Source organism: Panthera onca, chromosome A2 (assembly GCF_046562875.1).
Source record: "Panthera onca isolate mPanOnc1 chromosome A2, mPanOnc1 haplotype 2, whole genome shotgun sequence".
Lineage (NCBI taxonomy): Eukaryota > Metazoa > Chordata > Mammalia > Carnivora > Felidae > Panthera > Panthera onca.
Window position 1 is genome coordinate 168443511 of NC_138340.1, and position 13459 is coordinate 168456969.

Genomic DNA, 13459 nt, shown 5'->3' on the forward strand with positions numbered 1-13459 from the left:
ACAAAAGCCACGTAGTTGAAGAGATGTTAAGTTCTAAACTCAGGATCAACGAATTATGCAGAAAGCTGACAGCAACATGAGGTGTGGACTGTAAGTGATGTATATCTACAGTGATTCTGCGCTATGCTAGCTTGGAATGGCTCTAGAGACAGCTGACGACACGAAGCCAGCGCCATCGCCTCGCCTCTCTATCCCCCCACGTTGCCTCTTCTTTCTGTCATTCCTGCTGCACCTGCTGTCCTTCTGGTCTGCACCTTGTCCTACATACAGCCCCAGACTCAGCAAGTAACAGGCAAAAGGAATGGACTGAAGCAGAGACTTGTGATCCATTTTCTACCCATGTTGGATAAGTACCAGGCATGAAATCAGAGGCCCACTGGCTAATATAACCACCAGGAGGACATCAGGATCACAATCACAAAATGGGTCCTGTTTTCTGAGTGCTGGTGCCAGGCTGTTCTTTGGTGTTATTTCTTTTTGATCTTCTCAAAAGCCTATGGCGTACACAAAACTACAGCATTTTTTGGATACGAAGCCACCAGAGTTCTGGCAAGTGAGAACCAAGGCTGGGACACAGCCCTGGGCGTCTGGCTTCAGGCTGCGCTATAGAAAGGAGCAGGCTCGCCCTGCAGTCCGTCTGCTGCTCCGCAGAGTTTGGGGGAGTAAACTCGGTGGGCTTGCATTTGGCATAAAAAATAAACATGAAAAGGCTGGGCAAGAATCTCAGGGTTCCGATTTCAGTTCTACTACCAAGTAAGTGTTTAAAGCAGGCATTTCACTCCATCTTTCTCAGACTCTGTGTCCCTCTCCAAACTGAAGGTCTCAGGGAACTTCTCATCCTCATAAACGTGAGTCTACAGAAAGTACAATGCAGCCTGACATGACGAGGCTGTGGCTTTTTGTCCGTCTGTCCCATCAGCTCCAAAGAGTCCCGATGGAAGAGGTGAACGTCTCTCGAGAGTGCCTGAGTAGCTTCTCACACATGGTGACGTGAGATCAAAAAGAGAAAGAAAAAGGAGAATGCCTTCTGCCCATACAGAATGCAACACTAAAGAAAAACAACGAATAACGACTTCTCACAAAGCTTCTCTGTGGCTTCCTGTGTATGTCTACACACCCACCTCTCCTACCAGCAAGCCAGCTGTGCAAGGGCAAGGCCGGCTGCAGGATCTGGCACGGGGCTCAGCAGGATGGAAGGCAGAAACACGGACATAATAAATAAACAGGGCAGGGGTCTGGGAGGGATTGTCGGTGCGTGATCACTCCCCGTGAGGTCGCAGATTGGTCTCCAGCCCTCGCGACTGTCACATCTCAGATGCTCCGCCTACTGGGTGAGCAGATGAACAAGTGAGTGACACACAGGCTGGTTTGCCCACGGAGCTCAGCCCCAAGCTGACTGGAGCCTCGGTAAGTGGAGAGGGCTGGGCCTACCAGGGAATGGGGGGTGGTACTCACAGTAACTATGATTAACCCCTTCCTGCATATCGGGCACAAACCCCAAGAACAGCTCTACCGTACGATCCCAGCTTCCCACCGAAGGTCAGGAGAAACAATAGCTTGAGAAGGCAACTTTTAGATCAAATGAGCATCACAGATGTGGTTCAGATACAATGTCGTGGCCACGGTCCTCACAGCTCAGCACCTTTGCACATGCTATTCCCAGTGGAACAGCTAAGAAGAGGGCAGGAGGGAACCTGAGTCACCAAATTCAATTTCCTCAGGCGGCACCTCTTCAGAAATGGAGGAGAAGACGGGCTTGCTGGTGGACGCCTGGCTGCTTCCCAGTCCGGGGCTGTTAGGAAGCTGCCGCCATGGGCAGCTGCATGCAAGTCTTCCTGTGAACACATCTTTCCTTTCTCTCGCTACGTCACAGACAGATGAATGTTCAATTGTAAAGAAACTGCCAAATGGTGGCTGTAACAGTGGTATCATAGTTATTTTTTTGTTAATTTTGGCCCATCTAATGGACACAAAGTAGCAGTTCCTCAGCGTGTTATGCTGTATTTCCCCCAAAGAATAATCATATTTGACACCTTTAATGCCCTCACTGGCCTTTGTATATCTTTTTTAATAAAGCGTTAAAAACTTTTACACATTTTGTGTTGGCTTGCTCATCTTTTTCTTTTCCATCTTTAGTAAGGTGTGATTGACACACAATAAATAGTACACATTTATGCGGACACAACCATACACCTATGAAGCCATCTCCAGAGTTAAAGCAACGAACATAACTGTCACCCAAGGAGTGTGCTCGTCCCCTAACAGTTCCTTCCAATTGCCCTCCACTCCCACATCATCAGGCAACGACAGATTTCCTCCTGCAACTCATACACTAGTTCGTATTCTGTAAAATTTTGTATAAATAAAATTATAAAAGTATGTACTTTTTTCCTGTCTTTCAGTCAGCATAATTATTTGGAAAGTCACCCATGCTATGGCATGCATCAGTAATTCATTCGTTTTTATTTCTGAGTAGCATTCCACTTTATAGATCAAACCCAATTTGTTTATTCATTCACTCGTTGATAGGCATTTGCGTTTTTCCAGTTGTTGGCAATTACTATTACAGCTGCTATGAATATTCACATACCATCTCCGAAAGGACAAAGCTCTGATGTATCTTGGACACGAGTGGGATGGCTAAATCATGGAGCAGCATATGTTTAATTTCTTAAGAAACTGCAAATGCTTCCAAAGTAGCTACACTGCTTTACGTTCCCACCAGCGGAATATGAGAGTTGCAGTCCCTCTACCCCACTGCCAACATATGGTGTGCTCAGTCTTTTAAATTTCAGTCATTCTGGTAGGCATGTGATGGCATCTCCTCATGGTTTTAATTTTTATTTCCCTGATAAACAATGATGTTGAACATTTAACAATGAGTTTATTTGCCACCCATTTATCTTCTTTGGTGAAGTGTCTTTTCAAATCTTTTGCTCAATTCTTTATTTGCCTCCTCTCTTTCTTTTTAACAAGTTTTGAGAGTTCTTTATACATTGTAGAGAAAAGTATTTTCAGGTGTATTATTTGCAAATATTTCTTCCCAGCCTGTGACTTGTCTTTTCACTCACTTATCATTATCTTTTAAAGAAGAGAATTCCTAATTTTTATGAAGTCCAATTTATCAATTTTTTTCTTATGGATTGTACTTTGCTGTCATAGTTATACATCAGTATGGGGGACCTTAACACTTTTGAGCCTTCTGACACACGATCATGGTATATATATATATCTTCATTAATTTAGAGTTTCTTTACTCTCATCAATGTTTTTTTTTTTAATTCTCAGTGTACAAATCCTTACACATATTCTTAGATTTCTCTCTAATTGCTTCACAATCTTGATGCTACTGTAAGTAACTTTTCAGAATTTTAATATCTAATTGTTTGTGGTTATATAGAAAAATATAATTGATTTTTGTACATTGACTTTGTATTCTATGGCATTACTATGCTCACTTACTAGTTTTAGTAGCTTTTTTGGTAGATTCCACCAAATTTTCTGCAAAGGTGGTCATGTAATCTGCATGCCTTTTATTTTTTTCTTACTTTATTGCACTAGCTAAAACCCCCAGTACTGAAGAGGCAAGAGCAGACCTCCTTGCCGAATTCCAGATTTTAGGTAGAAAGCATTCAGTCCTTCCTCATTCAGTGTGATGTTAGTTGTAGATTTCTACCATGAATTGATGATGACTTTTGTCAAATGCTTTTTCTGCATCTTTTAAGACTATCATACAATTTTCCTTTTTCTTGTTAATATGGTGAGTTACACTGACTAATTTTCATATGTAAACAATCTCCTTATATCATCATGTATTATGCTTTTTCATATAATGTTGGATTTGCTTGCTAAAATTTATCTATAATTTTTACTTCTATATTTCTGAGGAATAATGATCTAAAGCTTTCTTTTCCTTTATCTTTCTTTGTATGATTTCAATCCTTTGATATTTATTGACTTATTTTATGGTCCAGCACACGATCTATATTGGGAAATATTCTATGTATACTTGAAAATAATGTATATTCAGCAGTTTTTAGATACTATCATTCTATCAATATCAGTCAGGTTAAGTTGTTGATGGTACTGTTCAAATCTTCTATATCCTTAATGTTATTTTACCTATTTGTATAAGAAGTTACTGAGAGAGGAGAGTTAAAATCTCTAAAAATGATTGTAGACTTGCATAATTCTCTTTTTAGTATTCTTGCATTTTTGCTTTATGTATTTGAAGTGCTGACATTAGGCTCATAGAAAAGATTTTATGTCATTTTAATGAATTGATCATTCGGTTGTTATAAAATGCTCTATCTCTGATAATGCTAATTGTCTTGAAGTGTACTGTGATTAATATTAACATCATCACAGCAGCTTTCTGATATTTAGAGTTTCCATTGTGTATATTTTCCATGCTTTTACTTCCAACTTATGTATGTCTTTCTAATATCATGTGTTTTGGCTTTAGTAGAACATAGTTATCTGTTTTCTGTTTTTATTAATTTGAACATCTCTGGGGGTGCCTGAGTGGCTCATTTGGTTAAGTGTCTAACTTTTGGTTTCAGCTCAGGTCATGATCTCTCTGTGTCAGCACAGAGCTTGTTTGGGATTCTCTCCCTCTCTCTCTGCCCCTCCCCTGCTCATGTGCATGTGCACTCCCACTCTCTCTCTCTCAAAATAAATAAATGAGTTTTTTAAAAAGTTAAAAAAAATTGAACATCTCTGCTTTTCATTTGGAGGGCTTAATCCACGTCTATGCTACAATTATCCGTATGGCTGGAGTTAAGTCAACTTTCTTGATATTTGTTTGATAGCCCGCAAGGTGGCAAAAACGTCTGCACAGCAGCGTTGAAAACATCTGATTATGTATTTCCTGTGTTTTATCCAGTCTCTGTTCATTAGAGAGAGGACACTGGACAGAAAAAATAACAAGTTCTAGGCTCTCGTGCAGTCTTTAATACGGAGAACCATCTATCTCAACACAGAAGAAAAAAGCCTAAGCCCAAAATGCCACCAAGTGCTCATGTTCTGAATCAGCTCGTTACTGTTGTGCTGGAGTGGCCGCATGGCAGGGGGGCCGCAGGGTCCAGCACCCCACCCGGGACGCGTGTGAGGGAGAGGCCTGCCCGGATGAACCACAGTGTGCGGCCATCTTGCCGGGGGCGGTTAAGGACTATGCGAGTCGTGCTCGGCAGACAGAGTCAGACGGATGGAGTGTGTGGGGGTGCGAGCGCCAGACCCTCTCTCCTGAGATGGATGCCGGTCGTCCTGTGCCTCCGAGGGCCCCAGGGCAGAGTCACAGGCACTGATCCCACAGCCTCAGGGCTCTGGAAGGTCACACTCTCGTGCAGAATGGGGAGGCCTGTCCAGATGCTCGGGGTCAGAGTCGCCAGGTAAGTGAGCCGGGGCTGGACGGACTCTGCTGCGAATCCCGCCGACCAGCGTTTGGGGGCTACAGACTCAACCCCCCCAACCTCAGGCCCAACAGGACACTGGGCGGCTCTGGCAGAGTCACTCACCCACCTGGGGGGTCACACCCCCAGCCCCAGCTCTGCCACGGCTCCCCTGCCCCCAACACTGCCGGCATAGACCACGTGACAGTCTCAGAGTCCCTGATGTCACACTCTTAGGTTACCCCACAGCAGGTGCGGACAGCAAGGCAGTATGGCAGAGGACCCAGGCCGTCCATGCCCGTCCTTGTCCGAGGAGCAACAACTTCTGTTCTAAACTGACGGTCATCCCAGCGTGCAGCTGAGTGAGGAGATGGCCACGCAGGAGGGGAAACATGGTGCTGGGTTCAGGATGAGCATGAGGCCCCGCGGCACCGGCGGGCGCCTGACGAAGCTTCGCCAACACCCTGGGCTCCAGCTTGTGTGCCTTCCTGCTCCGTTTCTGTCCCCGGCACAGAAGGCCGCAGACCGGTTAGGGACGGGCGCCGCTTCCCAGAGAAACGTCGGCAGGTTGCTTTCAAGCTTCTCCTGGGTCTCGGGAACTTGTAAGGACCGTCTTGCCCTTCCTGCCTCCACAACCATTTCTGGGTCCCACACCCAGGGACGCGACGCAACGTCTCCATTACAGAAGCCAAGGCTGAGCATGAGGCTTCATGTTCCTTTTGATAAAGACACATCGGGGGACAAAGGAGGAGGACAAACGAGTGACCTCACATTTGTGTGTATTCCAGTCTCCCATCCTCGGGACTGGGAGAAGCTGGTTTCCCCGGCACCGCAGAGTAAGTCAACAGGTGAGTCGCTCGGGCTCTGGGCGCTCTGCGGGACTGGGCACCCAGAGCTCAGCTGCGGTCTCCTCGGGAGACAGGGCTCCCGCAAGAACCAGCGGGCGGTTTCCAGACCTACATTCACTGTGTTTCTGCAGACAGGTTAGGACTAACAATGGCCTGACTCAAGCCTTTGCTGTGACCTCTATGTGCATTGTCTCGCTTCTCCTCACAGTGACTCTAGGACCGTTTTACTGCCCAACTTCACGGCCAAGGACCCGAGGGCAGAGAGGCTGAGCGGCCTCCCCGAGGCCACACGGCACTGGTGGGAACTGGTTCTGAATGCCCTCCAGAGTGTCCAGAATCTCGCCCACCATGTCTGGCCCCCGGCCAACACCCAGGAAAAGGTCCTTGACAATTGTACCTCTCACTCCACGGTATCCAGCTGAGCATCTGGCTCATAGAAAGTGCTCAGTCTCAATAAATGAATAAAAAATCTTAAGTTCAACATCTAGAAAAAAGTGTTAAGTGGATCCGGCTCAGACGGGGTTACGGCCCACACTGAGAAGCCAGCCAAGGGTCCAGGCGGGAGTGGGACTGGCCGATTGCAGCGTGGGGGCCGCCCTGCATTATCTTACTCTCTCCTGCTAGGGGCTCGTCTGTGAGGACTGAATCCGTTATGGCAAATGCCACGAACTGGGCAAACACATTCCCACGATCCAGGACAGAAATGTGACTGTGCAGGAGCTCCCAGCAGCCTCTCAAAGTGGCCTGGGGGCTCTGGAACCCCATGGCCTCAGCAGGCGCCCTGGCTGGTGCTAGGACTCCCCACAGGGCCTCTGTATCCCAATGTGACTGTGAAACGAGGGCTGGACGGTGAAGGACCTCGAGGAGGGGCTGACACAAGTAACAGGACCCTAGAGAAGCCCGGACGACAGACGTCCTTTCTCTGTGCTCTGCCCGTAAGATGCAGAACTGAACCAACCTTGCACCTCAGCCCACACCTAACTTGACCTCACCTTGCGGGGCCGCAGCACCAGTTCTGACGTGCCCGCTCAGAGTCCACTGCTGTCCTCAGGTGACTCGGGCCTCATCAGCAGTGTGCCCTCGAAAGGACCTTGCATGGGCGCTGCACACAGTCTCACCCCAGGGCAGGCTTTAATCACTTCAGTGGCTTCTTGACAGGAAAATAATTGAAAAGGGGACACACGCTGCATCCCCCATATTTTCTGGGGAAAATCTTCTGAGGAAACCCCAGCAGAGCCTCAGAGGAAAGGGACCTTCAGTCATGCGTCACTCATAGAAAGGAAAATATGTCAAATCCCAGTGGACATAACTAATGTCCAGCAAAAAAAGTGTGCACATCACTGCCAAAACCCAACATGTCCACGGTCACCCTGGACTTCAGCACTTTGCCCAAACCCCCTCCACGGGATGCGTGAGGCCCCTGGTTCTGACTGTCCCTGCTCTCTCCAGGTGAGTCAAAATCTGGTAAGCCCAGTTTAACAAGTAGTCATTCTTTTCCATCTAAACAGCTGACATTTGTGATTCTGTCTCTTTAAAGTGTCCTTTTGAGCATCTCAGAATGGCTTGAGGGCATGTAGTGTCGGTAGAAAATGAACTTCTACCCAAGAGCACGGCGCCTAGACCCTCCGCACCACACAGGATGCCCACCTAGGGCAGACGAGCCCAGGATGTAGAGGCTTCCTGAGAGGCAGGCCTGGCAGTGTGACCCCAGCACAGTCCTGGGCTCAAGTGTCCCTTGGGTCCCCTAACCCCAGCACAGTCCCAGGCTCACTAAGCAGGGTGGGGGCCCCCCAGGGTCCCCCTGACCCCAGCACGGTCCTGGGCTCACTCACCAGGATGGGGTGTCCCCTAGGTCCCCCTGACCCCAGCACAGTCCCGGGCTCACTCACCAGGATGGGGGCCCCTGGGTCCCCCTGACCCCAGCACAGTCCCGGGCTCACTCACCAGGATGGGGGCACCCCTGAGTCCCCCTGATCCCAGCACAGTCCCGGGCTCACTCACCAGGATGGGGGGGCCCCTGGGTCCCCCTGACCCCAGCACAGTCCCGGGCTCACTCACCAGGACAGCAGGCTCCCCTGGGCCCCCCTGACCCCAACCAAATTCAGGGTCCCGGTTCTGCTCCCTCACAACTGAGCGTCCACTGCTGTAAAGGCGGTAAAGGAGGAAACACCCTCTTTGCTGCCTGTAGGTGCCCTATCTGTATTTGATGGTGGCTTTCTAGAGCGTCCGAGCCTGCTCCAAGGAAGACATCCTGAAGACCTTCACCCCTAAGGGTCCTGGACTGCTGACTGGCTCCGTGTGGACGGTGGGTGGGCAGCCACTGCTAGAGTGTTGTGCGCACCTCTGAGCAGGGTCCAGGAGCATTCTCCGCACACGCCCTGACCGTCCCTGTACCACATACTAGCCCGGGACTCAGGAGAGAAACCAGGAAATGCCAAAGACTCACACTGGAGAAAAGGGCACGTGGCAGGTGAAAGACACCCTCCCAGACCACGGAGCTCCGAGGCTCACCTGGGCTGACGGCCTGTTGTGCTTTGTGCGGAGGCGCACGTCTGGAGCAACAGCCCGGGACAGGGCCTCCAGGTATGGCAGGTAGCGCTGGACAGCCCTGGCCAGACCACCGTCGTCCTCCAGACTGGACCTCCTGTCCTCATCCACACTCTGCTTCGAGGTTCTGAAACACACAAGAAAACTATGAGCCAGTCGCACATTTGTTTACGTCAATTAGCTGCCTGGCCCTCTGCTCCGCATGACAGAAATGCACGCGGGGACGACCCTGGAGCCTGAGCAAGGACACGGGTCTCAGGGCCAGAGGGTGAGGCCCGCCTCCTTGACGCACATTAGCCTTGGACTTGAATCTCTCAGGCGCCCCCCCGAGCCTGGTGTCCTGACGCGTCTCCGAGCCACCGTGGGCACTTGATGAGGGGCCCCTGGAGAGGTCAACGCGGCCTCTCTGAGCACCGGGGGTGGGAGGCAAAGGCCAGCAGACGGAAAGCAGCCAGGACTTGCTGCAAGGCCGATCCTAGGAGCAGAGGGCGGGGCTATGCGGCGGGCCCGCAACACGAGAGGCTCACGTGGAAGGGGGTCTGAGGTCTGGGAAGTGGAACAGGCTGGGGAGGAAGGAACACAGGCAGAGGAGGCAAAGGCAAAACCAAGAGCCGAGAACGGGTCTGAGGCCCGAGCCCCGGCTGCCGCGAGTGCAGGCCGAGGCAGCGGAACCGAGAGCCGACCTCGTTACAGACAGGGCAGGTGGGTGTCCCACAGGCGAAGGCTGCTCTCCCCCAGCGACATACAGTAGAAAGAGCCCTGAAATCAAGCCCTCCCTGGTCTCACCGCACCCCAACGCCTCAGCAAACACCCCACATACATGACTGTTCAGATGCACCTGCCGATGGCTCGCTGCTCACGGCTGCAGAAGAGTGACCCAGAGGTGCCCTCCTGACTCCCGGGGCCCACGAGCGTGCTGGGTCCCAGGGCACACATGGCACTAGACCCGTGGTCAGCTGACTCTGAGACGGGGGCCTGATCCTGGGTTACCCCGGAGCCCCAGTGTGGCCGCAGGTCCTTAACAGAGGGCGAGGAGGTGGAAGGCGGTGGCGGAGTGATGAGGTGCAGGATGACCTCCAGGAAGGCGGGGAAGAGCGCAAAAGGGAGGAAACAATTCCAGCCCGGCCCTCTTGAAGGGGCCGCCCTGCGACACCACAGGCCTTGGCTCACGGAGGCCCAGGCTGAGCTTGTGACCCAGGGAACTGCGAGGTGACAGGCGGTCACCGTGTAAGCCACGAGGTCGGTGGTGATCTGTCACAGCAGGAAACTGACGCAGTGCCAAACATTTCTATGCTGGCACTACGGAAGAGCCACGTACGCATCACCATCTGTGTGTGCGGTCCACGCCAGGCACACAGGTTTGCAGCAGGAATGACGGAGAGAAGCTTTCTGCCTTCTTTCCACGTGGCAGCGAGACACAAATGGGGCTTGTTCTGAAGCTAGACGCTGCTTCACGCCCAAGTGCCGGCCAGCAAGGCCGTGGCTGTGTCCAGGAGGGGAGGCCAGGACGAGGCCGGAAATGCAGGCTGACCGATCCAGCACGGATGTGAGAGGCGAGAGGGCAACCGCTGGACTCATGCTCAAAGTCATTAAGAGAACGACCAACTGCCCAGCAGACAGAGGCGTTCTGCACAGGCTGAGCATGACCAGAACCAGAGGCACAGAGGAAGCGACCGGGTAGCACCCCTACCGGCAGGAAGTCAGGGTCACGGGCCTCAACCCATCCAGGAAACTCATCTGGCCCCTCAGTGGCCTCCTGTCCGGATCAGCCCCCAGTCCTCCCATTACCCACAGCCTCCCAGAGCCCTGGCTCTGGAGAGCTGACCTCTGTGCCCACCCATCTCACAGCCTGGACCCGCCGACCGGAACTTCCCAGCCCGCTGACGGCCTTGCTTTGAGCAAAGCAACCGCCCCCAAAGGGCCACGACGCACCCTAAATGGGGCAGGAGACTAAGCAGCAAGCTCTCTCTTCAGAGACCCCTCTGTGTCACTGAACTCTCTGATGCCCTGATCCCTGCGAGGAGCTTGTCTGACGATGAGCTCTAACACTGGCACCGTGTGTAACGTGGAGAGGCTGAGAACTTCCCAGACCATCAAGTCCAGGTTCCCTCTCCTTAGAAGCTACCTGCCAGTTTGTTTTTCCTCCCACATCACGCTGTCTGCGGCCGGCTTCGCTGTGCCCACTGACACATCTCTGCAAACGGCAACATCACCCACCTGTGCCCCGGCCGTAGCCCACAGGGCTCACTTCTCTTCTCCCTCGTCTCTGTTCCTCACTCGCACATCACACGCTCCTTCGGGCCGACCCAGAGACCCCCCAAACCCGTCCACGTCCCCCTCATGTAAGTCACGAGCAGCCGTGCGTGATGGCCCCGGGGGGCCTCTCCCCTCCGTCACCTGGAAGCCATGGGGGCCTCTGGAAAAGTTCACCAGGTCACATCACTAACTGGTAAAAGCCCCAATCACACTCCACTTCCCAGGACATTCACCTCGTAGCTCAGAAACTCCCTCCCAGCCACATCCAACCCGAGGTGTGTTCCACTCATTGCTTATTACATTACCTTCAATTCTTTGTAGCTTTTATTACTGACTGAAATGACCTTCTTTATTTCATATGTACTTTTTGTTGCTACATATCCTCTCACTAGAATGAAAGCTGCTTGAGGGAAGGGGTCGTGTTTCTCTATATTCTTCACGTTCTCTGCTCCAAAGCCCCGAATTTACGCAGAGCCTAACTCAGCAGGCACTGAAAGAGTACGTGTTGACTGAAAGAAAGAACTTGGATACAGACGGTAAATTCTGGGTCGATGCAGAGTTAGCCCAAAACGCTCACATTTCACATTACTAACCTGTTAAATGACACCTTTCCTGTGCAACCTAAAAATTATCACCGAAAGTGAATTCAAGATAACAAAAGTGATCATTGTGGTGTAGTGGGGGGGGGGGGGGGGGGAGGGGGCCGTGATCAAATTACTTTTCTTTTGAAAGAAAAGTGTCTCATTTTAGATTATAGAAGACATCATACTCCCAGTCTGTTAGGCCTCCTTGACAACCACAAATACTGTTTGTGTAGAAAGAACCAGACACGTTTCCCATGGCAACTGTATATAACCTCAAATTGTGCTCTCTGTAGTGGATGTTCAATAAATGTGGCAGCTGATTTTTGAATAATAAGTAATTATAAGCAATTATAAGCTCTGACATTTACATAGCCACATATGTGGGTGGGTTTTTTTTGCTACTAAATGCATTTGACCTTCATGTAAGTAAATACCGGTTTTTTGAATTTGTATTTTTTTAATTATCTGCCAGAAGTACCCTTGACGTTGAACAAGAATATCCCAGACTGCTGGAAAGCGGGTAGAGCTCACACAATGTCAACATGAGGTTTAGAAAAACAGCACCCAGGAAGGGCATAGACTCATCTGCTGTTTTTTCCATTTCTTCCCATCCTTTCTGTGCTGACTTTTGTATTTGGAGAGACATTGCTTTTAAGTAATCATTTAATTCTCACTTTTATTTGTAAGTGCACCAACTATGAGAAAGTTTTGTGGTAATTCTAGAAATAAGGCATTTTGATATGTAAACAGAATAGCCATCAGTTCTGCAAGCACAGGGTTGAGGCCGTAAGTCCCAGGGGCGCCTGGGTGGCTCAGTGGGTTGAGCGTCCGACTTAGGCTCAGGTCATGATCTCACGGTTTATGAGTTCAAGTCCCACATCAGGCTCCATGCTGACAGTGCAGACGTCAGCATGAGAGAGGCAGAGAGAGTGGCTTGTGCTTTCTCTCTCTCATAAAATGAATAAGCTTAAAAAATTTTAAAAAAGAAAGAAAGGCCATAAACCCAGGAGAAGGGGGAACAAGAGCTCAAGGCCTGAGAATGCATCAACTTCCCCCATTCAGGGCCCTGTGTCTACACGTGTCTATATGTCTGTGTTTGTGTGTGTGTGTGTGCCTTTCTGGTGCATCCGTGTGTGTGTGTGCATGCCTGTGTGCATCTGTGTGTGTGTCTACCTTTGTGTGTCTGGTCTGTGTATATGTCTTGCAGGCTGGGTGAGGTTGAGTTACAGCAAATAAAATGCTCAATTTGTTAGTAGCCATTTACACTTTTAGTGACCAGGAAGCAGCGTCTTAAGTATCTTACAGAAACATGACAGTTTGTTACTTATATGTGGGTCTTCAGGGTGATTTTGACACACTTCAGGAAATGTACTGGGGTTTTAGGTGGGTGTGTGACTCATTCTAGACTTCCCATTTACAGGAATGGAGAACAGGATCCTGGCTAGGTTTTTCACATAGAAATTCTGGTTTTCAAGAATGGATCATTAATGTTGGTATGGTATTTGTACATATTTCATAAAAACTAGGACTTACAGAAAATCCTCTTGTTTGCGTTTAATTGCCTCAATTGACAAAGTTGTCCTGCTTTTATTTCTGATGCCTTTTCAAGCTACACCATAGTGAACCTCACAGGTGATAAGGACTTCATGGTACTTTGACCTCAAACCATGGCTGGCGTCTCCTCGGCCATTATTGAAGGGAGGAAATATGTTCTATGACGTCGACATGTATTTTAACTGAAGTCGATTCACTTCTCTGGCAGTTTGTCTTTCTCCGTCACGAATTGCTAACCTCGTAAAAGTGCCTTTCGGTTGTCTTGTTCATCCTCCTGGAA

The 13459-nt window shown here is 49.9% G+C and overlaps 1 protein-coding gene across 4 annotated transcripts in view; it reads right to left on the reverse strand.

Moving 5' to 3' along the window:
- Positions 1–13459, reverse strand: part of PTPRN2 (protein tyrosine phosphatase receptor type N2) — an 812735-nt gene that overhangs the window by 494451 nt on the left and 304825 nt on the right. For all 4 annotated transcript variants that reach the window (XM_078436952.2, XM_078436943.2, XM_078436944.2 and 1 more), the window contains one exon: positions 8750–8912. In XM_078436952.2, coding sequence (XP_078293078.2) covers positions 8750–8912 — 163 coding nt within the window. The remainder of the gene's footprint in view (positions 1–8749; positions 8913–13459) is intronic.